The sequence below is a fragment of the Pieris rapae genome, chromosome 23, assembly GCF_905147795.1.
Source record: "Pieris rapae chromosome 23, ilPieRapa1.1, whole genome shotgun sequence".
NCBI classification, from domain to species: Eukaryota; Metazoa; Arthropoda; class Insecta; order Lepidoptera; family Pieridae; genus Pieris; species Pieris rapae.
In genome coordinates, this window is record NC_059531.1 from 1708329 (window position 1) to 1735846 (window position 27518).

General features: G+C 32.6%; 3 protein-coding genes across 4 annotated transcripts in view; 1 reads left to right on the forward strand and 2 right to left on the reverse strand.

Moving 5' to 3' along the window:
- Window positions 1-8115, forward strand: part of LOC110999302 (ATP-binding cassette sub-family C member 4) — a 55896-nt gene extending 47781 nt beyond the window's left edge. For both annotated transcript variants that reach the window (XM_022268304.2, XM_022268305.2), the window contains exons 15-25: window positions 123-250; window positions 738-947; window positions 1560-1790; window positions 2355-2461; window positions 2962-3085; window positions 3412-3582; window positions 3967-4094; window positions 4564-4686; window positions 5176-5298; window positions 5803-5963; window positions 6405-8115. In XM_022268304.2, coding sequence (XP_022123996.1) covers window positions 123-250; window positions 738-947; window positions 1560-1790; window positions 2355-2461; window positions 2962-3085; window positions 3412-3582; window positions 3967-4094; window positions 4564-4686; window positions 5176-5298; window positions 5803-5963; window positions 6405-6678 — 1780 coding nt within the window. In that variant the 3' untranslated portion in view covers window positions 6679-8115. The remainder of the gene's footprint in view (window positions 1-122; window positions 251-737; window positions 948-1559; window positions 1791-2354; window positions 2462-2961; window positions 3086-3411; window positions 3583-3966; window positions 4095-4563; window positions 4687-5175; window positions 5299-5802; window positions 5964-6404) is intronic.
- A 1451-nt stretch (window positions 8116-9566) lies between these two features.
- On the reverse strand, window positions 9567-11073 carry LOC110999305 (uncharacterized protein CG16817-like). The gene has a single exon (XM_022268307.2). The coding sequence runs from the start codon at window positions 10828-10830 to the stop codon at window positions 10387-10389; it is 444 nt and encodes a 147-aa protein (XP_022123999.2). The 5' UTR covers window positions 10831-11073; the 3' UTR covers window positions 9567-10386.
- A 2160-nt stretch (window positions 11074-13233) lies between these two features.
- LOC110999306 (zinc finger protein 346) lies at window positions 13234-27311 on the reverse strand. Its single transcript, XM_045633472.1, has 11 exons — window positions 27179-27311; window positions 25686-25796; window positions 24808-24890; window positions 23553-23653; window positions 22674-22739; window positions 21108-21237; window positions 20079-20190; window positions 18999-19031; window positions 17587-17658; window positions 14192-14290; window positions 13234-13305 (listed from the first exon to the last, which is right to left on the reverse strand). Exons 1-10 carry the CDS (start codon window positions 27276-27278, stop codon window positions 14202-14204), a joined length of 897 nt encoding a protein of 298 aa, XP_045489428.1. The 5' UTR covers window positions 27279-27311; the 3' UTR covers window positions 13234-13305; window positions 14192-14201.
- Window positions 27312-27518: the final 207 nt, after the last annotated feature.

Sequence of the window (27518 nt, forward strand, 5' to 3'; positions counted from 1 at the left end):
ACTTGAGGGCTGTCAGACTATTGTAAAGCTCTCGAAACGTCAATTTTTGAAAAAAAAAATTGTTATACACAACGGAGACTGCGCCCTCTTTATTGTGACTAACATGAAGAAAATATTTATAGGACAAACGAAGTGACGCGCCAGAAAGAAAGAGAGTCGAACGGCACCAATGATTACAGCACCGTCGTGGTACCACCAAACAGCACCTTTACCTTCACGAGTTATTTTACAGGAATCGAAGCGGAACCAAGTGAGTAATTTTTTTATTCATACTTTATAGCCGTTTATATTTGTGTTTATTTGATTACTAGATGTCCAGATAAACGACTATTTCATAGTAGTTAGTGTCAGCTGCCAATGTCATTATTATTTAATAAAATCAAAGTAAAAAGTAAAATGATGAATTCATGTATTAGTAAATCTTAATAGTGTTCTAAACGTCTAAACAATGGTGCATGACGGACGTCAAACTAACAGATGTTAAATGTCGTCTGACACATTGTATCTAAATTAAAATATAATATAACAACACCACAAGTATTTTAAAACAGTTAACAGTCACCGAATTTTATCAAGTACTAATATTTTCAAGAATTAGACCATGACACCATCATCACGAAAGACAATTTTTCATAGATACAAGGTCCTATTCATTTAATTAAAACTCACGCAAACACAATCCGCCCATGTAACTGAAAAACTGTGAAAATGTTAGAAAATAATTTTTAAAATTTCAGATTTGGACATCCACGCCTACATCGGACCCTTGGACACCTCACAGTATCTATATATTTACACGGCATTGATAATCTGCTGCATCTTCTTCATAACGGCCAGAGCGTTCATGTTCTTCAAAGTATGCATGACATCATCAAGAAACCTTCACAACGACATGTTCCATTCCATGCTGCGTGGTGTCATGCGATTCTTTGACACGAATTCATCAGGTATTTTCAATTACACTCCCGCTTTACTGAATACCTTGCCGGCATTTCTATTGCAAACGACGAGACTGCAATCGCTTGGTAGTTAAGACCAAGAATATCCAGTCACCTACATCCATTCACCAAGCATTTATTATTACCATCAAGCAGTTCATTATTTTGCTTAACGGATGCCCTTTACGTTTTGGTCCTTCGAGCCGGATATTTACGAATTTTCATAATAACCTAGTTTTTTATTTACATTTTACATTGTACTAGTAATTATTGATTTATCTTGATCATTTTAAATTAGTATTAGAGTGAAATGCGTATATTGTGGGGTCCAATCCAAAACCTCAGGGTATATATCACTACCCTGAGGTTTTGGATTCGAACCACGCTAATTACATATAAATCAGTATTTGTCTCATGGTCTCAGGTTTGTGTACCTGTATCCTGTGCCTGACAGACGCCTCCGTTTTTTGGGTCTAAGACAAGCCGGTTTCCTCACGATGCCTTTATCGTACCGTATTAAATGCCCACATAGAAAGACCATTTCTGCACACCTGGGAATCGACATCAGGGATGAGAGAGCCCAGTTTTGCTCATATTTTTATTAATTTCCCTTTATTTCAGGACGAATCCTCAACCGTTTCTCAAAAGACATCGGTGCTTTGGACGAGTTGTTACCACGTTTCCTTTTGGAGTGCATTCAAATCTACCTCGTGATGTTCAGCATATTGGCTTTGAATGCTGCTGCACTGGTCTGGACGCTTCTGCCGACCACAATCATCCTTCTTCTCTTCTATACTATTCTGCAAATATATTTGAAGTCGGCGCAGTCTATTAAGCGATTGGAAGGGACAAGTAAGTGAACTAATAAGTATTTGAATTATAAACTTCCTTTTCTAGACTGTATTAGTAAAACAGATAGCTTTTTAAAATTATACTCTGAGTATTGATGATATAATATAAGTAAGTGCCAGAAATATGTGCCTATATCTTAAATCACTGAACCGTTTTTGATGAAACTAGGACCGCATTAAAACCTCAAGTATTATATTTCTGATGTTAGGCAATCTAGGCAAAACTAGTGCTTCGTCCGGGCTTCGGAACATGCATTTTAAACATTTGTTGTTTGTTCTTTAACATCATGGAACTTTTTTTCTTCTATAATCAATAGTTTTCAGAACAGAAACAAATTTAATTAGCATTTTTTTGCACCTTGCGTTTATTCAGTAGAGTACTTTATGTTTTACTTGCAATTAAAGCCTGTTTTAATACAAACATACTTACATACAAATCTTTCCTTTTTAAATACAGATAATATGGTGTTTCTGAGAGAAATTTGACCTCAATACTAGCTACTAATATTAATAACAATTATTAATTTTCTTCACTCATTATAATATATTTTGTTTCCCTTCTCAGCTCGCAGTCCTGTATTCTCTCATATGTCAGCCACCCTAAACGGAATCAGTACTATCAGGTCATCAGGCGCTCAACAAAGGTTGATACAAGAATTCGATCGGTTCCAGGTAAGCAAATGGAATAACAAAAGACCATTTATCACGAGTCTAGTATGTTGAAAAGGAAAAATCCTTTTGAATAAGAGAATGTCCTGGCTACGACAAAAACGAGTCTTTTTCTTGACTGGAAACAGTGTTATTTATTTATCTATTCCACTAATTAGAATAAATTAACCTTAACAGTTACTACTATTAACAATTACTATTAATAACAGTTACTACTAATAACAGTTACTACTTATTCTATTCCAAAATATTTTTTAATAATTTATACAAATCTTATTTAATCTTATTTAAAAGACGCGTGCTGTAGATTAACATTTTAGTTTATTTTTATCATTTCCGTTAATGAAAGATGGAGTGCTCTCCGCGAGTTCGCTAACTGCGCCAAGTTATACGTATAGGTTTACTGTGGCACCAGTGATGCCAACTTGGGGTGTCCCCCCAAATTTAGGGGGACAAACTAGATACTAAGTATCCAGTGGGATTATTATTAAAATTCTTTCCAGGATATCCACACGTCCACATGGAGTAGTTATCTCGCGAGTGGCGTCACCCTTGGCTTCTGGTTGGATTTCATTTGTGTTATCTATTTGGCCATTGTCATTGTGGCGTTCCTAGTCATTGACAGCAGTAAGTATTGTTAAGAATAATATATTACTATTAATACCGGTCTTTATTTGTGAAATTGTTTAATGATTTTAGTATCGACTTTTTTGTAGATATTGATGTCTTCTATAAAATTGTAGTATGTACACTTTGCTCTATTGTCAATAGTTTCCGCATAAAGGATTTTTTTATTGATATTCACACCTTGGTTGCATACACATACATACATTATCGAATATAGGGATCTCTTACCTTTTTAGAAATATTCTATGTTCATCAGGGATAATATAAATTCTAATTTTGGAGCCTATACAATACTATATTACAAAGAGAGAAATTTTTTTTTTCAGAAACTATATTCTCTGGTAACGTGGGTTTGGCGATATCACAGACCCTCATCCTCACTGGAATGCTTCAATTTGGTGTCCGACAGACTGCTGAAGTTATATCACAGATGACAAGTGTTGAGCGAATTCTACAATACACGCATATCGAGAGGGAACCACAATGGGACAAAGGAAGTGAGTTTTTTTAATTGATAATTTGTAGAAGGTTATATTACCTGATTCCCTGTTCTGACCCCGGGCCACATGCCATGCACAACCCGTGCGGACCATTAGTAAAAAACAATTGTAGAAGACTATAGACAAATTAAATGAATACTCAAGATAACTTTTGTTTATTACAATAAGTTTAATTTTTAATAAAAAATACAAACAAACTATAAAGAACTTGTTTAAGTTAAAAAGTTTTTTTTTTATTGGACCACTCTTTTTCTGTTTTTTTTTTAATGCGTGGTACAAAAACGTCGTACCTATAAACACTCTAATCTATTGATGATTTGGATTAAAGTTGCTAATAATATGTAGCTTAAAATTTAACGAATATTTTTATTCAATTTTCAGCACAAGAAACACCAAAGGACTGGCCATCACGGGGCCGTATTCAATTTAAAAATTGTTTCATGAAATACACCCCCGAAGATTTGCCAATTCTGAAGAATTTGAATTTGGTCCTAGAGAGCGGTTGGAAGGTAAGATCAATTGTTCACTTAGCCTGTTATTCAAAAGAAGCAAATACATTATCTTTTATGGCGGATCCTCAGATATCTGCTTCGTGTTCCTTTGATTTTGTAATAGCTGATCAGTGTGTGCCTACACACCGTCGACTTTTGAAGTCTTGAGTCAGCAATATTATTTATTCAAATTTTCTTTTCTTGTAAATTAGACTTTTTTAAACCGTCCATTCTTAATGTAACAAGGTTCCATCGCATCAGCAATATTCTAATATATTTTGTTACAATAATATAATATCTGTATAATCTAACAAGGTAACTTTGCCAAGTTAAACGTGGTCATATTTCTGATGGAAATATAACTAAAAATGACTCAGGCATATTTGTAGCCAACGCATTTGCATACACTGTAGTTGTAGTCTATTATTCAGGCCAAAAGACTTGTAGCCATGATCATATAATAAATCAATAACAAAAAACGTTTCAGGTGGGCATCGTTGGAAGAACGGGTGCTGGAAAATCGTCTCTGATATCATCTTTATTCCGCCTTGCGATTGTTGAAGGGGAAATTCTAATCGACGACGTGGATACTGGAAACTTAGCTCTGCAGGTATTCATACTTAAAATATATATATATCTAATTAGATAAAGAGCCTTCAACTATGTATTCGTAATAAAAAAATCTACAAAGTGAGTAATGGAGACTGTTCTGAAGAGTTATTTGGGTTGATCCCTCCTGCTTCATCATAGCAAGCACATCCAAATACAGAGGCGCGCTTCCCGTTCATAGCGAATAGATGGGGATGTAGGGTTTAAGTGGGTAAGGTTAACACGAACCAAAACCACTTTCCCCGCGTTACTTATAAGTTGTCCCGGCGTGTTACCAACAATAAATAAAAGAAGTGTTAAAATTTGGAGATAATATGTTTTTCATCTAAAACTATCTATTTCTCCTCTCTGCCAAATCTGCGAATCATTTGATGTATCCCCTTTTATGAAACTTAGGTGAAAAGTGGGACCACGAATTGCACCTTGTTGTAAACCAATCTAAAAATGTATCTATATACTATTTAACATTTGTTATTATTAATTGTTATAGGAGCTGCGATCTAAAATTTCTATCATCCCTCAAGAACCAGTTCTGTTTTCGGCAACGATTCGATACAATTTGGATCCATTTAATTGCTATGACGATGAGCATTTATGGAGGGCTTTGGAAGCTGTAAGTTTTTATCTGTCTTAGTTAAATAGAGAACGGAAAAGGTGACACACTCATGCACTCCCTCATTCACTAACACACTCATGCACTCACGAGTGTAACGCGTATGTTAAGCTTTTTGGAAAAAAAAATTAACACACACATGATCAGTTTAAAAAATACCAACATGAAGAAAATAAAAAAAGTTATGAAATTCACTAATAAGTTTGTTATGGAAGAGCTGGGTTACTTAACTGGGTTTCAACAATTCATTACCTATGTAGAATCTTACACGTTTGGTTATCAATAAACACATTTACTCCTGTATGAAACTAAGGTGAAAATTTGGACCAAGAATTGTACCATGCCGTACACCCATATAAAAATTGTTCAAAATATAGAATCGTAATACTACTTGTGATCGTATCAATTGTATATGCTTGCAGAAATTTCTGTAATAATTTTACCATTCTTTTTTATATTTATTAAAACATTAATAAAAAAACAAATATATAATTGCAATTTAAGGTTGACTTGAAAGCTGCAATCCCATCATTGGACTTCAAGGTGTCAGAAGGTGGATCGAACTTCTCACTCGGTCAGAGACAATTGGTTTGTCTCGCGCGAGCCATTTTGCGAGGGAACAGAATTCTCGTTCTCGACGAGGCTACAGCTAATGTTGATCCAAAGTAAGTTAGATCTACAGACATATTCAAGAAAAGAGCGTATTAAGCCTTCCGTGATTCAGAGTTACTAATTATAAAAAGCCGCAGAATCATAAAAATAGGCATGCAACAGTCGTAATAAACTTATGGTCTACATACTCTCTCTTGTCTACACGTTATTTACTAAAACATTAAGATGTACATATATAACAAAATCATATCTCATTTGGGCTGGGCGAGATAAGCCCCCGCTACATCAGAGCGAGACTCCATCTTGTTTGCTTTTTTGCTCGCAGTTAGAAGTTATATATTTAAATTTATCGTTCGCCTTGTTTTGTTAAGGAAACGCTCTAGACCGTGATCAGACATACTTAAAAATTTTGCAAAGCGCCATCTATTGGCGTAGTAAGTACTCAAATGAGTACGGAACAAAGCCACAAAAACATTAACGTAATTTTTTTTTAGAACCGACGAATTCATACAGAAGACGATTAGGAAAAAGTTCGCAGACTGCACAGTATTAACTGTCGCTCATCGGCTTAATACCATAATGGACTCCGACCGCGTCATGGTGATGGACGCAGGACGACTTGTTGAATTTGACTATCCATACAAACTATTGTGCAACCCCGAAGGACATTTTACGAAAATGGTTAAAGAAACCAGTGACAAAATGTCCGCTCAATTATTCGAAATAGCAAAGAACACATTCCTAAAAAGTGGTGGGGTTATAGAATAGGTACTTATTCAAGAATGTTAGCTGCATATTGTTGCCATGTTTAGTATGAGTTGATAGAAAAATCCTATTATTTTTGACGTTTTTATAACATCGAATCCTTCAGTTTAATGCCAAAAAGTAAAGAGTTTAAAAAGAAAAACATGGCGCATGTTGTTTCGCGCGCTTTTATTAATTGACTATTTATTGTTTGGATTTACATACATTTTTATTCAATTCCATGTTTCTTTTTCAATTTTATTTTTATATCTTAAGCAATTATATTCAAGTAAATTTGCGTCTCGGCAAATTATATTTTTATCTTATAATATTAAACAGTACCTATATTTTTCTTAATATGCACTCTTCATTAATCAAGTACCTAGACAAGTGACACCATGTTTTTCACGATTTTTGATATTTTATGTAAATTGTCAACTCATACTAGCTAATAGAATAGGATAATTTTATGACGTTGTACAGTTTGCTTGAATATATAAGTACATAGCGATAGAAGAATATCAAGATCTATGGCCCGTATTCTAATTCGTATCTCAAGTCACAATCTTATCTTGGTCATTGTCTTCATGTTAAAAAAGGCAGCTTATTTAGATTTAAGTTTCATAAACGTTCTAGAATACGGGCTAATCCCGTATAGTGATTTTCTAAGTTTTGATAGATTCTATAAATAATATAGATAAAATATATTCATCCAATTCCCGTTTAATATAAACGAGATTATCTTTAAACAACTATTTCTGTTCTATTAAAAATTTACTTTCTTTATTTCAAATATCATAGAGTAGTACTGTGATTTATTACACTACACATGAACATTTTATTTATTATACTTTTTATACGTATAAAAAAGTAACTACATACTTTAAAAACTTTAACTCAACATTAAAAACGGTATGAGAAATGTGTAAATTGTCACACACAAAGTCTCTATTAATTTGATTAGGGTCACGTTTGCTGTTAAGTTATTTTGTCTAGGGCTTACAAACGACATTGACGTTTGACATTTTTTAGAGGCAAGCTAAGATTCATGGACAAGACTAAAAGTGAATTTAGTCTGCCTTTTGTTAATCTGTAACATTTCAAAGTTGAAACTTGAAAAATCTTTGAAAAACGGGCTAATATTGTGATTAATGATTAAGATAAGTTACATAGAATAAATCGAAAATAAATTGTGTTGTATATACTGAGCGGCTTTTAAAATAGATAGTTATTATATAATTATAATAAGAAATTAGGAAACCCGCATTTTTCTATCCTATCGACTGGAAGCAATTTCGATCCGTTGTGGATGTAAACGGGGCGTTGAAGTATTAAAGTAATTATTGTTAGCGACCAACAATATTTTTTATTTATTATCTATTAGAATAATAAATTAATAATTATAATGTCTAGAGAATGATTGCCATAGAGAACTCATGAATAAATTTTAATCTTTATAAATTTGTTTTTTTATTTGTGTCCGTATTTTTATCATAATTTGTTAGTTATTTTTGTTTTTTGTAAATCAATAATAAAAAAAAGTATGCGCGTACTAGTGTACACATATTTTAAGAAGTGAAACTTCTTTATGACCATATTTTTCCAAAAATGATCTACTACATTACACAACTTTACAGAAATTGGTTAAATAAAAAAATAAATTAGATAAAGTAAGTTTAGACAAAAAACAAAACGCTTTTATTATCATAGACATTTATCCTTTGGCGTTGCGTGGAGATGTGGGGTCACTCTGCATCTACCGTATTTACCATGAAGAGTGTTCAGAGGAGTTGTTCGGATTAATACCTGCAGCTGAGTTTCATCATCGGACGTGGAGGCAGAATAAGAAATTCCGCCGGTATCAACGTTGATACGGGTGGATTTTCTTGTCGTGGAACGGCTCCACAACTGCGCGTTTTTCAAGGCAGTATTTACCGCTCACAACCACTTTGTGGAACCAGCTGCCGACTGAAGTATTCCCGAACCAATTCGACTTAGGGTCCTTCAAGAAGAGAGCGTACCAATTCTTAAATGGCCAGCAACGCACTCGCGAGCCCTCTGGCATTGAGAGTATCCATGGGCGGCGGTATCACTTAACATCAGGTGAGCCTCCTGTCCGTTTGCCCCCTGTTCTAAAAAAAATTTCTAGTAATTTATAAATATTTTCCAATTTTTGATTTAGATTTATTCTGCTAATTCGTAATTTTTCTTTAAATTCTCTTTGAGCAAAAAACTACATGTTCTGCAGATAGTGGCCTCAGATTGTTTTTTCTGAGGGACAAAGGTAAGATCTACACTGAATGATCAGATGAGTAATTAACGTCACTATAATGATGTATAGTAATAAGTCAGTAAGGGGTTAAAAAATGCTGAGTGTAGTCAATTTTGATTTATTATTGTCATTTTGACGGTATTTTCGTAATCTGCAAGTCAACAGTTTCTTTAAAAAATTGCAATGTTTGCCAATTTTGCTTCTGCCTAATAATTGTTTCTTCTTTTGTTAGTATTGGGATTTTCCAAAGAAGACCCAAGATAATAAATATACATTTTCTTATTTACAAATAAGCAATCATAAATCAGAAGCGCGCGCTTGTATTGAGATTTCCAATACTACGCGTTAAATACGCCAAATACTTTTCTAGAACTAACACGCGGTATTGCTATAACCGCGAAATGGACGTTCCTTTTTACTAATTTAAATGTAGTGAGTTTTATTAGGTGCCAATAGACTCGGAAGTCGATGGTGCAAACGGATTTTTGCGACTTTTGTAAATATTGCAATTGCTCTTACGCGACGAGTCATACTTAGGGCTAAGTGTAAAATCTAAATCCCTACTCTAAGCGTCACATTTAAGCATTGACTTTTGTTTTTGAGACAGCTACTAAGCCACTATATTTAAATAAAAAACTGATTTATAAAACACTATTTATTATTACATATTTTAATACTGTGCCAACATTACAACACCTCATACCCTTCTTTAACATTACACCACACAATAAATCCTCCGTAGGATTAAAAGCTTAACATCTTTGGGAACACAAAATGCTTTTTTCTCTGCTATTCAAAGAATTTCTATAAAATAGTTAACAAAGTATTTCATAAAGAAAAGTTAGGTAGTGAGTAAGAAATATATTTTATACACTACAATGCTTTATGGCTACAAAATGCCACTGTTTCTTTAAACATTTCAAAATAAAATAAGTACAAATTGGCGAACAGCTCACAACACCTTAAACACACTGTTAACAGACTAGTGGGACACCTAATGGTTTCAAACATTCAAGTTATGGGTTGCATTGTAGCCCAATATTCTTACAACTAAATAAGTTAAAAAAACAGTAATTCGCCTGTCAAATTGAGTTTAAAAGAGACAGGTACTTAACTTTTGTATAAATAAAGGGTATTAATCTAAGCTAGCAATTCTTTAGCACATTAGGAATGTATAAAGTGTATGTTTGTATTATATCAGGTAAGTGTAAGTTTATAAGTCCACTTATTATTATTAGCATTTATTATATGGTGAATTAATGAGCAAGTCTGAGTCTTTGTATCTCTACACATCATGTTGCATGTTTTAAAACACACTCAAATCTAAATATTTTAATTGGTTTAAAGTGGACTTATCAAATTCTATAAACCACATACAACCATGATATTGCTAACTGATAATTATCTATATTCAGACTAGCTTAAGACTGAGAATATTAAGTTATGAGTTATTCCACGGCTTAATCTTCATCTTCTGAAGAAGTAGATGCATATGAGGGACCCATATCATCAGTTATCTGGTTCATGTCGTCCCAATCTGTATCATCCTCACTCTCATCTTCATCTTGCCATCTTTGGAAATCAACTTTAAGCCAATGATGTTTTTTCTTATCACTTGTTAATGAAGGCCAAAATGCAGCATCAGACTTAACCTTTGCAAGAACAAGCTCAATGAATCTTCCTTTGTTAACTTGAATACTTTTCTCAGGGTCTATTTCATCAAAGAGTGATAATTCCACCTCATTTAACTTCTGTTCTGGGCCACATACGCCTTTAAATGAGATTAACCTATTTTCTATTTTGATATCGGGTTTTTCACATTCAACATTGAAAACTACAAATACACATGTTTTCCTTTGCGCCCAAGTTACTGGAGGAGGTGTGGTAATGGTATCCATAACCATAGTTCTATAGGTAACGGTGAATATATTGCAAAATAACCACAAGAAAATAACCACTTGGTTCGCTATTTTGAACTAGTCTTTAAAATTAATATTTAACTGCTCTTGTATCTCAATATTATTGTAACTCACTGAAACGTATATTATGGATTTATAATTTGTAATTGTAAGGTTTCGGTGCTTCACTTTACAGTTTTCATGATATCACTTTTTAGTTTTTACCGTCTTTATAATCCTGTCATTGTGTTTGTTAATTGCCACTTTACTTTACAAGCAAGACGTTGACAAGATAAAATGTTCTACATTATGACACCTGACGGTTGTAAAATGTAAATGTATTAAGCTAATGCTGTAGCCTGTAGATAAAGCAATTAGAAGTATTTGTTAGGACAAATACTTCTAATTGCTATAGTTTTCTTTCAGGATTTTGTAAAGGTTGAAAATTTTATTTCCCTGTTTACACTCAAATTAAATTTATATTTATTTGTTTACGTCATAATTATGGTTACACAAAATTTCGAATTACCTATAACATGCGAATATTAATGGAGTAGAAACTTTAATATTGTGCCAATTTGCAATATAATATCATCAGTAATCAAGGGTACTATAAACTTATTTTGTCACAGCAACATACTTCATTCGCCAATGTCTATATGATTAAATATTCTGTCACATACCATTTGACTTTAGTATTTCAATCACAAAATGTATCCGTTAAAATCCATATACAGGTTAAAATAAACTTAATCCATAGAAACCCTTGCAATGACCAGATTTTCATAATTATCTAAATGGTTTTCAAATTAAATATGGGTCACCCGGTAGAAAAGACATCTTCCGCGGCGTTAGCAAAAAGCTCATCCAATGCTAAAAAAGGGAGCCGTACAACTGGGAAGAAAATATCGGATCCTATAAATTTCTATGACCCAAAAGTCCAAGGTATCATGTTAGCTGGGTTATTGGTTGTACTTTCTCTCGCTCTGTGGCTTGGTTTCAAGAATGGATGCTTTGGAGGGAGAAGACGCCGAAGGCGACATTCTGAGTGTTCATGGTAATTACAAATATAAATAAAATCATGTTCAGAAACAAACCACATTAAAATACGCTAATTCTTAGTTATAACAATATTAAGTCCTTTTAATTTTTCAATAATGCTATTAAATTTCAAACGGACGTTTCGAGTGCTATATAACTAAAGAGCTGTTGAGCAATTAAGTATATTATTTGCTCGTATTTTGTATTGATAGAAATTAAAGTTCGGACCAATTCGTACAAAAAACAGGCCTGACAAGCGTGCATTTCATATATAAATTTATTAAATAATACAAAAATCATAACTTGAATATTTATTTATTTATTTCCATTACATTTTCGCATATGATATAGTTAGCATGTTTTTTTTTTAATTTTTAAGGAGTTGTCAATTGACAAAAGCTACCATAGGGTATAGTGACAGATAGTCTTTAATCTTCCTTAAAGTACAATTAATTATCGCTATGAAGAAAGTCTACCACACGAGCAAGTCATATATATGTTTAGTTCGCTACCCCTCTGGCTATTAAAGCAGTAGTGCTCGGCTTGAAGCACTCAAAACGGAATGTTGAGTTACGTAGATAATGTAAAAATATCGCATAAAAAAGAATTATTGAAATGTGGAGTTACACTGCTAATGCGTCCACGGTGTTAAAACTATGTTATATACTTTTAAATTTTGTTTTAGTTCCAACTAGACACCTTAAAGAATAACAATGAAATTACCTATTCATGTATTTTGGCGTATTTAATCTTGCCTATAAATTTCAAAAGGTACCAAACAATTTAATTTACAAATGCATATTAATAATATAACCTCAATGACAGCGTGATTTGGTTTTCTAAGTGGTCGTACGTTATATATCATAAAAAATACTTGGCGCCAAAATTATAGGATGACCGGTGAAGGAAAACATTGTGAGGAAACCGGCATCTTAGACCCATTAAGTCGACTATTCTATTTTGTAATTATTCTGTATCCGATTTCCGGTGGAATTTCAGTCAAAAAGTCTATGATCATACAATTTTTTTAACTACTAAACGGAACGCGCGACATTTTTAATAATTATGCATTGATTTGATTATCATCAAAAAAATACTATAAAATCCAATTACTCATGTTTTTTTACGGCAATAGTTATGACTTTATGCCAGTTTCAAGTAAAAGCTAGGAAAATTAACTCATAATGTTTCGAATGTGGACTAGCTGGTGCAGGATGTCCAAATTAAGGACATATAAAAAGTTTTTTTTTTACTAAGAACCATAAAACCCCATAACCATAGGGCATGTGGTAGACATTTGTCTATTGCATTAGAACCTTGTAATTCGAAGTAAATATACATATTAAATTTTAATAAATAAAACACGAATTGCACACATACATTTATTTTATTAACAATATTCTCAATTTTCAGAACCAGTTGTAACGACCAAGTCCGCACCTGCATGCAAATTTCATATATCAATAAAAGTTGTGGGATACTATGTATTTTTTTTATTTGTGTCTACCGAGTGTGACCATTTTATCACCATTCACTTTAAAAAAATTTAATCACAAGAAACCTAAAATAATACTTTATTAAACTATCAACTTGCTCGCCTCAATCATAAAAATAATCAGACTTTGAAGCCTATTTTTATTATTATGAATGTCAAGGAACTGAGTCGGGGATGAAGGACTGTAACACTTAGAGGTCTGTGGTCTCTGCCCTTTAAACATAGTTTACAATAAACAAACCATAAATTATTTGTACAGCCAAGAGTTCTTTTTCGTTTTTGGGATAATAATTTTAGGCAAAGCTTTAGGTTCATCTTTAAGCACTCTCCAGGTATAAAATGAACAAATAAAAAATTCGGAACATATAATTGGTACCATTTCTTAAATTTATATTTGAGTCAGCCGTCATTATATATCACAACTCAAAAATTAACAACGTCATACTCAAATCAATTTAAACATTTTAATACTTGTAGTTTAATTGATTTCTCAATATAATAGATTTATAAATTATCGGCTTGAAAAGTTATTTTTAAGAGTGATTCTATAGTCATTATAATTATAAAAAAATAATTTTCTATATCGGAGCATTGAATCCATAGTCTTTATTCTTAAAAACACTTTTAACTTAAAGATAATCAATATTAAATTTAAAGTTTCTACGATTGCTATAATTTAAAAATATAAGTTAATTAATAGATCTAGCAACATTGGTAAATCAAATAATTCACAAGTATTAAGTTTGTAAGTTGATTTGACACTGCCGTTAATTTACAAGTATCTTGTGTATACTTTATATATAAATATATATAACTTATTTAACGTCATACATGCAAGCGCCTAAGAACATAGTGTTTCTGGTTCGTCCCATTTTTCACCAGACTTCTCCCAATCTTCACCAGCTCCGTCTTCCTCTTCCACTGCCTCATCTGTGTTAAAAACAATTATATTTAATTCGCTGATTATTAAAACGGATTTTTTAATATTAGTAATAAGATTTCCTAATAGAATTAGCTACTTTTCATTTTTAAAAGTGTCTAAATTAAAAGTCTAAAATATTCCTTAAATAAATTACGCTCTAAAAAATTAATTTAACAAGGCTGTACTATAATGATTTCTCTTGCTATAGAACAATTGGTCTCAGAAACGAGACATTGACGTATGGGATACAGACTTAACAGTCAAAGTCCCGTAAGTCTTAATATATATAAATCTCCTGTCACGATGTTTGTCCGCGATGGACTCCTAAACTACTAAACCGATTTTAAATAAAATTGGCACACCGTGAGCACTCTGGTCCAACTTAAGAGATAGGATAGCTTAGATCTTGATTTATATAAGCAATTTTATTTTATTGCTAATTGCTAATACAATTCTAACAGATGGCGCTGTGTTAAAAGTACCAACGTTTCACATAAGTTCTCCCACCGTTTCCCTTGAATAGTTTACTACTATGTAATATAACAAAAACCTTAGCCACAGCAACGCTTGGCCGAGTATGCTAGTAGTTACATATAGGGCTGTGCAAGAATACAAATATCTTGTTTTCAAAATTCAATTGACACATGTCAAGGTCGTCAGTTAGCTAATGCTAAATATAGATGGCGCTATTTTCTGAAATAATTTTAATAAAAAAAAGGTAAATAATAAAGGATTTTTTAGTGCTAAGTTCGTACTAACATGACAGTTACAAAAACGAAAAATGTAATTATCTCTTTTTATAAAAAAGAGTGTGTGTATTTATGTACACGCGTTAGAAGTTATACTTCTTTGGCGTATGGAAAAAAATAACTAAAATGCAGTAGTGATTAACGATAAATATTAAAATTAATGAAAAAGATTTTATTTAAATAAATAAATTATTCGTATATGAATAGGATTTAAAAACACCAAAATAATATTTATTCATTCACACTGTTTAATTGTACTGTTACGGAACACGTGTTCTAAATATAAAAATACTAGAATATACAACTTGAACATAGTTATCATTTTTCATGCCACCTAGACCTTTACGATGTCGAATTGAGGTGTTGGTGTGCGCGCGCATCGTTAAAATACTCTCTCAACATTTATCTCCATCGCGCCAAAAGAAGTATAACTTCAAAAATAAAGTCAATGTAAATAAAACATGAATTTTAAGTTACATTGATGCCCGTTAAAAGAATTGCTCTTTTTGCATTCACAGTTGGCAACGATCCTTAACTAATGATATTGATGAAAAGAAATACAACTCTGTTATCATTGCGTTTATGTTTTTATTATGAATTGAAACAAAACAGTCCCATGTATTTTTTTATGTTAATACTGCCTGTTATCATATATTCCCAATTACAATCTTTTTAATAAATTTAACAGATATTTAATTATAAACAACTCTGATACTTATTGAATTTTAATATTATTAAATTCTATCTAATCACTGTATTTATACGCTAATTGTTAAAAAATAAGATATGACTGTGTATAGGTCACAAATTAAATGAACATATTATATTAATTAGCTATAGTTTCTAGTAGTCATTCGGGACGTAGACAAATACAAACGGTTCTGCAGTTCTCGAGTTAAAAGTGTTCAAAAATACTTGTGTTATAAATTAAAATAAATTATTAGAGTCAGGTAAATTTCCGCAGTCAAAAAAGGACTGCGTTATGCAACATTGACAGACGATAATTGACATTGACAATTGTAATTAGTATTACATCAAATTAATGTTAATTTAGGTAAATATGACACGAATAAAAACTTATTCAATTAGTTTTTCTTAAAGTATATGAAAAAAACATCAAACTGACAACTGACATTAGGTGGCAATAGTATATTTGACAGTATCGAAAAAGAAGTGTTCTTGACAGTAATCTGTGTAGAACGTGGATTTTAAAAGCGTGACGGAATTAAATAATTTGTAAAAGATAATAAATTTATCAAAAATCTATAATATGTCAATCACATGACACAAAACGGTCATAGAATAGTGGCAATTGTAGATTTTTTATAATTACTTTTCGTTTTTCAAACTTTAATTATTAGTTTAGATTTTATCAAAATTAAAGATTGATATTAAATTATAAAAATAAAAATAATTAATTTAAAGAAAAGGAAAAATTACATTTAGACAGTGAAAAGAATTCTAATTAATTATACTAAATAAACATTTGATTAATTATAAAAACTTTGTAATCGTTGCAGGTTTTATCAAAATAATTGATATTAAACTTAAAAAATAAAATTACATTCCTCTCATTATCATGAAACCAATTTTTTTAAAGGTTTGACTTCTATGGGTTCTAGAGTCAGTAGGGCCGGTCATAAATATAAAATGTTTTTGAAGTGAAACTTCTTAAGGCGCATGAGGGCAAATTTTTACAGAACGTCACGAAAATGTGCAGCGATTTTGTCGAAGATAAGGTAGGGAGCGATAGAGACCGATGGACACGCTATTGGTAGATATATTGTTTAGTAGTTACATATTATTACAACTTAAGATGGCAAGTGTGTAAACAGTGTGAATACTGGTACATGATCATCTATTGGGGCTTTTACCTAAGTAATAATTAATTAACAAAGAAGTTTCACTTCTGACATGTGTACTTTGTACTCACGCACTTTTTTTAATATCAGCTATTACAATCACCTCCCTTTTTTATCCTATTTAAACTAAAAACTTATATTCACTATCTATACTTCAAACGTACAAACAAAACAAACATGCTACAAGCATCGCAAATTGCTAATGCGTTTGGCATCTGACATTAAGTTGAGTAAAAATTATAGATGACAGACAGAAAAAAAAGAAAAAAATGCGTTAAAATTTTCAGCTACTGTCAAATATACAAGATGTCAAATCAGAGATATTTTTCATACAACTTAGGGCCTGTTTCACAATGTCCGGTTAAGTTCGAAATAAGCTATTTATTACTTATTGGTAGGATAAATAGTATTTTTGCGTTTCACGACTGTCAGATAGCGCTATACGTCATGAAATTTGAAGTATCTTATTTGGAACTTTTATCTTTCGAATAATTTATGTGTTGCATAGCTATTTGGCACTTTATCCATACATTGTGAAACAGGCCCTTAAACTCAAAATTAAGTATATGATAACAAACCGAGAATAAAAATGAGTGCAAGTTATCAAAATTAAATTTTCTAAACAAAATAAGTACGTTATATCGTTAGCGCATTAGCAGTTTGCGGAAATCTGATTCTGCAAAATTTTAGTACCTTCTCTCAGATCCTCGTCTTCTATTGGCGGTAGTTTTTCAAGTACATGGTCGAGGGTTCGCAGCAGATCATCTACCGAACAAACCCCCAACCCTTAGTTATCATAAATCACGAAAAAAACCTTCTACAAATACCATATATGTAGTATTAATAATTTATTTAAGCTCCGATAACAATGAGCTCAGATCAAAGAAGCGCACCCGGGGTCATTCACCTCAGGTCATTGACCTCATGTCATTAACCTCATGACTTTCAGTTGTTTATTATTGAACTTATATTACCTCGAATTGCATTTCTAAGGTATATATCAAAACGATGCTTAATCCAATTGGATTATCTTTTTATTAATATATGCAAAACTAAATTACCATGCATAAACGAATAAGCAAATATAAAGAAAATCACACAGCAAATACAACGGCTTAACACAGACAAGATGACGACATATGACAGCAATATAAACTAAAAATAATCTATATATATATATATATATAATAAATAAATAATAATTCTTTGTATCTGCCTGTAAGTAAACTTATTCATATAAAATTCTGAAAACATACAATCTGTCGGAGACAAAACGATCTCGTGGGTACTGTGAGCAAGTTAGATGTACTCTCAATATCCGTAGCACTAACACAATCTTGGAATAGCCCAGAACTCTAATGCGAGGCTGTGGCTAAGTAGCGTACAGAAATCCTCGGAACAGGTGAAGCCTGTGAAGTGTCCAGGAAGCTTCTGTGCTTTTGGAAGGACTTAGGCTGCCTAAGTTAGCCGGACCTATTGAGAGTCTTAGTGCGGAAACAGAGTCCCTACATACATACATACATACATAGCCCAAAACTTGGGAACCAGATCTCAAATGCCTTATCGAATCAGTCCCATTCTACCTTGATATTGTTTTATTTAGAATCGGTTTTGGACATCGTAGAACACAAAACTCGCAACCAGTTCGCGTTAGCAGGATTATTCATATTAGAATAAATGAAATTAAAATTTACTCGGGTTCAAAGAACACGAATTTATGTTGCTAAAAAAATAGTTTTAATGAATATTAATTTAGCCGAAAATATATTTTGGCGTAAAGAATATGAGCTCATTACTTCTTTTGCCGAAAATTATTCTTGCTAATAATTGGTTTTTGGATTTTTTTTTTGCAAATATTCATGATCACATAAATAAAACGTCTAAATACTTTTTTTAATTCACCGTTTCCGAGATACAACGATTCTAAATGTTGGAAAAGCTGGAAAATGATCCGTTTTGTGACCAAATAAATTTTGATTTCATTTATGATGGCGTTAAATAATCCCACCAACTTTGAACTGGAATCTTTAACCGCATAAACTCCAAAACATATTTAATAATCATCTCCAACAAATTGTATATGTTACTATTAAAAAAAAACTCACCATCATTATTGGCGGTGGACTTGGCTGGTTCATCTGTAAATAATTGCATTCGCATTATTTTCAAGTGTTGTTGTTTAGGAGTGGTTGCCTGGAAGAGATCGCTCTGAAGCGATAAGGCCGCACGTTATATTGTAAGTTAACGAAGTGTTAATAAATAAAAATAAATATATAAATAATAACATATAGCCTTTATAGGGATCCAGGGAAACCATTAGCAATACGTATTTAAATTAAAACTTTAAAATTTTAAAGCTCGGCAACGCATTTGCGAACCTTCTGGGCGAATTTTGGCCTTAACCTTCTGGCTTATCGAATGTCCATGGGCATTATAACTAAACATCAGATGAGCCTCTTGCTCTACGATATCAATAAGCTAATACTTAAAAGGAATACCAAAACAAATACATACACATTGACAAATGTCAGACCATTTGACAGCTCAAATAATAATAAAAGGCTTAGGGCCTGTTTCACAATGTCCGGATGAGATCCAAATAAGCTATTTGTTACTTATTTGTAGGATAAACAGTATTTTTGCGTTTCACGACTGTCAGATAGCGCTATTAGTCATGAAATGCCAAGTATCTTATTCGGAACTTTTATCTTTCGTTTAATTTGTGTTGCATAGCTATTTGGCACTTTATCCATACATTGTGAAACAGGCCTTTAGTTTGCTATGAGGCAGAATTACCAGCTCTGTGGAACACGTATGCCTTTAAAAAAATTGTTGTCTTTCATTCTTTTTTTTTTCTTTGATAATTGTTATCATCACTACATAGTATAAAAAGTCGCTTTCTCTGTCCCTATGTCCCTTTGTATGCTTAAATCTTTGAAACTACGCAACGGATTTTGATGCGGTTTTTTTATAAGAGTGATTCAAGGGGAAGGTTTATATGTATAATAACATCCATTAAATAGTGGAGAAGTACTGTTATTTTTGAGGTTTCTAATGTGATGTCGTAATCACTCCTGCATTTTAGTTATTTTTTCCATAAGTACCCACCAAAGTACCCACATATATAGATAATTTCAATTAAAAAAAAAAAAACAATTTTGTAATACTGAATATTTAGCACATACCATTTCCACTGGCCTCGCCCTTCATCATTTTCAAGATGTGCTGCTTCTCCTTGTTGAGATGCTTCTTGCCATTCAAGTGAAGTGTCATCTGCTCCGTACAGGTCACAAACGTCTGCAAGTTTTATTATACTGACTCAGCGGAACTAATATGTAAAATTATCCTAATACCTGGCTGATATAAGCGAAAACTATTTATTACGTAAATTAACAATCCGATAGCGATTTTATTTAATAATAAAACATGACAGTTTTCTAGTGTAAATAACAATCTGTTGTAATTTCAGAGGAATGGCGTTACTGTCAGCTGTCATTGTCATTATGACACAGACAATAAACTAACCTCAAAGTCAAATCTGTTTAAAACCTAAAAAATAAATAGTAATAGTGATAAATTATAATAAAAAATCGGTGACGGGTTTTTTAATAGCTTTTTGTTAAAGCCTTTTGTGAATTTTAATCACAGCGTACACCACTTCAACAAAAATGTATTAGATTTGAGTCTTATGTTACTCATGTATTTCGTAATCCTACAGGTAACAAAAAAAACAATTAAAAATAAAAATATAGCCAAAGATGGAATACATAAATATAAAACATGGTTCAAACATTTACGAAAGGAAAATATCAATTAAAATATTAAATACATTTAACTAAGTAATACCTAATATGGCTGTGTTCTGTGACGGTACATAGACAACATACATAGAAAAGCCCAAGCATAAAGTTAAAAAAAACACACACACACATACACAACTGCGATTCAAATACACAAAGGGGTTTAACAAAATCACCCTTCGAAAGGCGTTTCTATTTATATTAAACTTGTGGTTTTAAAGTTAAACTGATTTGACTTTGACGTTAATTTATACTCTGTGTCGTAATGACAATGGCAGCTGGCAGCCATGACATTTCTGACATTATTTAACGACTGATTTACATAACTGTCATGTTTTATTACCAAATAAAATCGCTGGTACGGTGAAGGAAATCATTAAAGTAAGTTAACTCGGCTATTTGATATATATTTACCTTGCAAATATCGCAATGCAATTCCGGTGGGATCCTGTCCTTAATATCGATAAGGTCCGATGTCGCCGCTTCAGCGGAATCAATGTCTTCAGACACCAGAAACCTTTTCTCGCGCCGCACGAGTTGCTTTCTGAGATTTAATTTTGTATTAATGTCATTCTTTGTCTTAGTCACTTTTACTTTTATCTATATATATAAAAGAAAGTCGTGTTAGTTACACCACTTATAACTCAAGAACGGCAGAACAGATTTGGGTGAAAATTGGTATGGAGGTAGCTTAGAGCCAGGAGACGGACATAAGATACTTTTTATCCCGTTCGACAGTGTTCCCGTGTGACTTGACATGAAACGTCAGTTACCTACTATAAAACGTGGTATAACAAAAAAGAATCAGACTTTGAATAACAAATAACGCAAATGATAGCTATGTAATTGACGTATAATGACAGCTATGTAATGACGTATAGATGACAATTTGATATTTGTAAGATATCAATATTCAAACTATTTCTATTAAATAAATAATTAACAATTATAATGAAATGATAGTGCCATTGCCCATTCGTATAATGAATTATTAATGTAGGTATTTCATTTTTTTTTTTTCAATTTTTCCAATAAAAAAAACTGCTTATTAATTGCCATTAAGGCGGAACAAAGTTCGCCGGGTCAGCTCAGTCAGGTCAGGTCAGTCATAAAACAATTTATTTACTAATACATTATTACACTTTAAGAACGTGCTCAGCCAAATTAATAATAATATACTTTTTTTCCAACAAAACTTTAAAATTTAGTGATGTTTTATCATTAAGTTTTTGTTGGTCCACCGTTGGACATAGGGCTCCTCCATCCGGTTCCACTTGCGTCTGTCGCGGGCCAGGCGCGGCCAGGTAACCCCAGCTCCCCCGCCAAATTAGAAATCAGTATATCCAAATTTAGTTGTCAACTGTCAAGAATGTATAAGTGTCAACTTGTAAGCGTTCTCTTCAGCTCTGTGACATTACGAGTTTTATAATTGTCTTTTAAATTAAAAAAAACGTTACTAATCTAGACGTACTTAAACGTCAAATTTGAATTGACACTTGACAGACACTGAATTCTTGACAGTTGACAAATAATTATTTTTCTTGTTTACATTTCGGTAACCAAGTGAAGGCCGTTGTACGGATGGTATAATTAGTTATGTTTTCGTTCAATCTATTTTTTCCCTATTACTAAAATCTTAATTTTTCGAATATATGTGCGGCTTGCTGTGGCTAAGGTTTTTGTTATATTACATAGTAGTAAACTATTCAAGGCAACTTATGTGAAAGGTAGATTATGTGAAACGCTGGCACTTTAAACACAGCGCCATCTTTTAGAATTGTATCAAATAATAAACAAATAATTGGAGTAATAAATTGAGATGTAAGCTATCTTTTAGTTAGATCAAACTGCACACGGTGTGCAAATTTCATTGATATCGGTTAAGTAGTTTAGGAGTCCATCGCGGACAAATATATATATATTAAGATTTAGTTTCAAAATTCAATAAATGCACTAAAACTTTATCTTTTAATTACTTACACGCGATCTTCCATACCAGGCTGAACCAAAATTGGATTTTTTGGATTTCGGCGTCCTTCGACGATTCTGAAAAAAAATATATTCAAAAATGTGTAACAAAAAAATTACGTAGTAAATTAAGTTTTCATACCAACAACAAAATATCTTTATTCATATAAATAAACAAGTACACTTATGAACGTCAAAAAAATTACATTAATTGTAAATTTACATTTACTACCAGTTCGCAAGTCAAGGGCGTAGAGCGGGTAAGAAGAACTGGCAAGAAACTTTTCGCCACTCTTTTCAATCGCCAAGTTTTTAATACAAATTGTTTGAACTGCAGCAAATCAATCCCAAGGATTAGGATCATTTAGGTATTCGTCACATTTATAAAAGGCTTTATTAATTAATTTACTTTTAACGAGGGCATTGAATTTCTTTGAGCAGTGTTGGCCTAGTGGCTTCAGCGTGCGACTCTCATACCTGAGGTCGTAGGTTCGATCCCGGGCTGTGCACCAATTGATTGATTGATTTCTATGTGCGCATTTAACATTTGCTCGAACGGTGAAGAAAATTATCGTGAGCAAACCGACATGTCTTAAACCCAAAAAGTCGACGACGTGTGTGAGGCACTGGAGGCTGATCACCTACTTGCCTATTACCTAGATTGAAAAATGATCATGAAACAGATGCAGAAATCTGAGGCCAGAACCTAAAGAGGTTGTAATGCCACTGATTTTTTTTATTCCTTTAGTGATAATTCTCTGATTCGCATGGGAGTTTGTTAGTTAGTTGGAGTGGAATTAGTTCTATTTCGCGTATTATACTGGTGATAGTCACCATTTTAAAATACTGTCTAAAAGCCCATACCAAGTATCACATTAAAAAAAAACTTACGCCCTGTGAGCTTTTCCCGAGTAGTGGGATTGAGAATGCACCTTCGAAGTGATTTCCACGTCACACAACTCGCAGTACAGGTCCCGAGATTTGAGTGGGCCCTAAAAACATACATTTGCTCGAAAAATCTGAATTTTTCATACATTTTTGTATTTGTAACATTCAACTATATAAAAATTCATAGTAGAATTTTGAATTCGTGTATTTTGGCAAAATCAAATTTACTGTATGTAAAACACGTATTTTACTATATTTTACACGTATGTAAAAATATAGGAATATAAGATCATTTATTCCACGTCATTAAATTTGAATCAAATCAAATCAAAATTTATTTATTCATGTAGGTAACAATGTACACTTATGAACATCAAAAAAAAAGAAATATTAAGGGCCTGTTTCACAATGTCCGGATAAGTTCCAAATAAGCTATTTGTTACTTATTTGTAGGATAAACAGTATTTTTGCGTTTCACGACTGTCAGATAGCGCTATACGTCATGAAATTCGAAGTATCTTATTTGGAACTTTTATCTTTCGAATAATTTATGTGTTGCATAGCTATTTGGCACTTTATCCATACATTGTGAAACAGGCCCTAAGTATTTCTTTTTTTTGACGTTCATAAGTGTACATTGTTACCTACATGAATAAATAAATTTTGATTTGATTTGATTCAAATTTAATGACGTGGAATAAATGATCTTATATTCCTATATTTTTACATTTACTGCCAGTTCTTAAATCAAGGGCGTAGAACGGAATCGGTAGACATCCCAACTCATTGGCTAAGAAGACAGAGTATAAACATAGCAGGTGGGGAGCGGGCAGCACGGGTTATCACCTTTTTTGGGGTAACCACCGGTCTAGCATAAAAATTTCAGGGATTCCTACATTAGCACTAGCTCAGCTCTATGTAGAATTCGGGGATTCCCACAAAAGAGACTAACTCTGTCGTGGGGGATTCCCCGTCCCATATCCAAAAATTTTCAGTTAAATGTCTATAATGTGAAAGTTTCACTTTTACCGTGGTTTCATAAAACCACACAATCCTTTTTTTTATAACATATATATAACAGATAGCTCCCAAGTGGCTTAAGAATTATAATATATAATCCCAAGGCAAGCTCGTCTTAAGAATTGATATTTTAACCCTCTGTGTTGACACATTTATTTTGGAAGCAAATCAAATGTATGGCTAATTTTGAGGTTAAATTTGTCCAGAGACAATTATTTCTACTGAAATAGAAACTTACCATGCCCTGACCTCCATGGCCCCGGTTCAGCTGCCATTTCTTTTGATTCTTCAGATGGTTTTTAGAGTTGTAGTGCACGCGAGCTGCAAATTATATATGTATTTAAAAATGTGTGTGTTTATGTGTGTACACACGTAAGTAAAACTTATCTTTCGTAAAATGAAATGATATACAACTAATTTATACAGAATTAGAATTTCATTAATTGTAATAGAATTATTTCTATCACTGTTATCGTTATTATATATTATTGTTTCTGGCTTCGAATCTCTTCGAATCAACCGTTGTAGTGACAAGGAGACGATGGCGCGTAACGGAAAATGTGACGCGTAACCGAAAAATGTGACGCCAGGTTTGCTCGGGACGGCCACGCTTTCGCTTTCCTTGCCGGTTCCAATCAACAACATAAGGTAGGCAAGAATTGATTTATATGTAAAAAAAAAAAATGTTTATTTTGGAACATAAGATCATAATGGTATCACTTATTCCACGTCATTAAATTTGACTCGTAGGCATCCCTACTCATCGGCAAAGAAGACAAAGGGTGTTGGCCGAGAGAAAAAGCCGGAGTAAAAAACTCTCGGTACTCTTTTTAAAAAAAAGCAAATCTTCAAACAATTCTACAATATTTAAAACAAATATATCAAATTAATTTGAAGTAGCCTGCCCAGCACTAAACCCAGGCCCTTTTATCAACTAGATAATCACTAACTTTATAGTAAGCCTTTTTACACAGCTTTTCTTTAATACATTTCTTGAATTTATCATATAAAAAATAATATGATATTTGCATGTTATATGGCTGATTGTGCGGATAATCATAAGCAAATATACACGATTTATTATTCATACTTGAACGATGAAGATGATGAACTTACCCAGAGCAAAAGTATCAAACTCCACCGCACACAGGCCACAATAGTCCGATGAGATCAGTTGTAAGAGATCCCTGGGCAAATTTTTCAAATGCTCCCGAGGAACCCCACATTCTGGAATACATAATCAAACATGAAATACAATGAAAAATTTCAAACCCATCTTTAAACAATTTTTTTAACAAAAACAGGTTTTTTCCAAGGCGATACGGCTGTATCTGTTTTTGTAAGGGCGTACAAGGGAAGAAATGGCAATAAACTGTCCGCCACTCTTTTTAATCACCAAGCTTTTCCTTAACACAATGTTCCAAGTGACATGTTAAGTAAATAATAGTTAGATAAGTAATTATACCCATACGATGCCCACTAAACTAACTATCGATAATAATTAATTTAATTTAGTTTGAACTTAAATAATTTACAACCACAATATTCCGTGTTGTCTAAAGTCACATTATCTATGATCTGCTCTCTACACCTAAACCAAATAAAATATTTTTATAAGGTTTTGATTTGATAATAAAGATACACAAAAATTCTTGGATTCATTTGCTGTAAACAAATTAATACAATCAAAACTAATAGAAATTGGGAACTTGATTTAGCGTAGAATATATTAAAAAGTTCTATGCTCTATTAGTCTAGTAATATTTAAAGTATGTTTTATACCATCATTTAATTAGTAAGTACTTTCTACTCACTAATTAAATATTTGACAGCGTCATTCTTTTGTGACCTAGATGGATACGGAGGTCCTCTAGTCCACATTGCAGGCCCACAGGGCCAAGGGCCAGGAGGTGGGCCGAAGCCAAGCGGAGGGCCAAAGTTATCGTTTGGCCCATATCCGCCCCTCCCGCCCCCCATTGGCCCATATCCGCCCCTCCCGCCCCCCATTGGCCCGTATCCCCCGCAATATGGGCCGTATGCGCTTTTGTAACGATTTCTGAAAAAATGTATTTCATTAAAATCTTATTTATTTAGCCACCTCGCCACATACCACACACTATGTAGCCCAGAGGGGACTCCAGGTGGGCAAAGTCTAACATATAAACTATGTATTCAAAATTTTGGACCTTAAAAAAGACCAAAAGGGGCGTAGGAGCACTTAAAAAATCAAAGATCTTTCTAAAACTTCATCAGACTCTAAATACATAAAAATTATCTCTAAATGACTCAAATTTCTTGATACTAAAGAATTTGGTTTATCAATAGCATCACTGTGAAAAAGAAAAAAAAAATATATTTATATGTCAAAATCATCAAATATTAACATGTAAAACATGTTACAGAGATCTAATTATAATAATTTTATATGAAATGTGAGTAATTTTTGTTTGTAATACCAGATTATTTTTTCATTACTAGCATTAAATAGAACGAATTAAATCATTCTGTTATTGAAACATAATAAATGTGACATAGAATTGCTGTCACTTTTATAATTTATTGCTATGTAAGCCTTCACACAATTTGTTCTTGTCTTTATCATTACTTACCTATTAAAATTATCATGCATAGGAGGCATATGACCGTCAAAATGAGTATTTCTTCCCATCTCTTCTGGATATTCATAAAATTCCTCAGTGTCATAGTCATCCATGTTTGTTTTAAAAGTCTTGCTTGGTAAACCTACAATTGTATAATAAATTCTGGCATTGAATAATATGTATATGCCGTGTGTATTGTACAATACACAATAGTCATAAATCTGTGCCAAATCTGCCAAGAAAATCTAACATCAGTCCATCTGGAAATTTCTGAGTCTATCACAAATACTTCATACTATTAATATATGCAAATTCTTACTTAGACTGACATGGACTTTCTTCTTTAAAT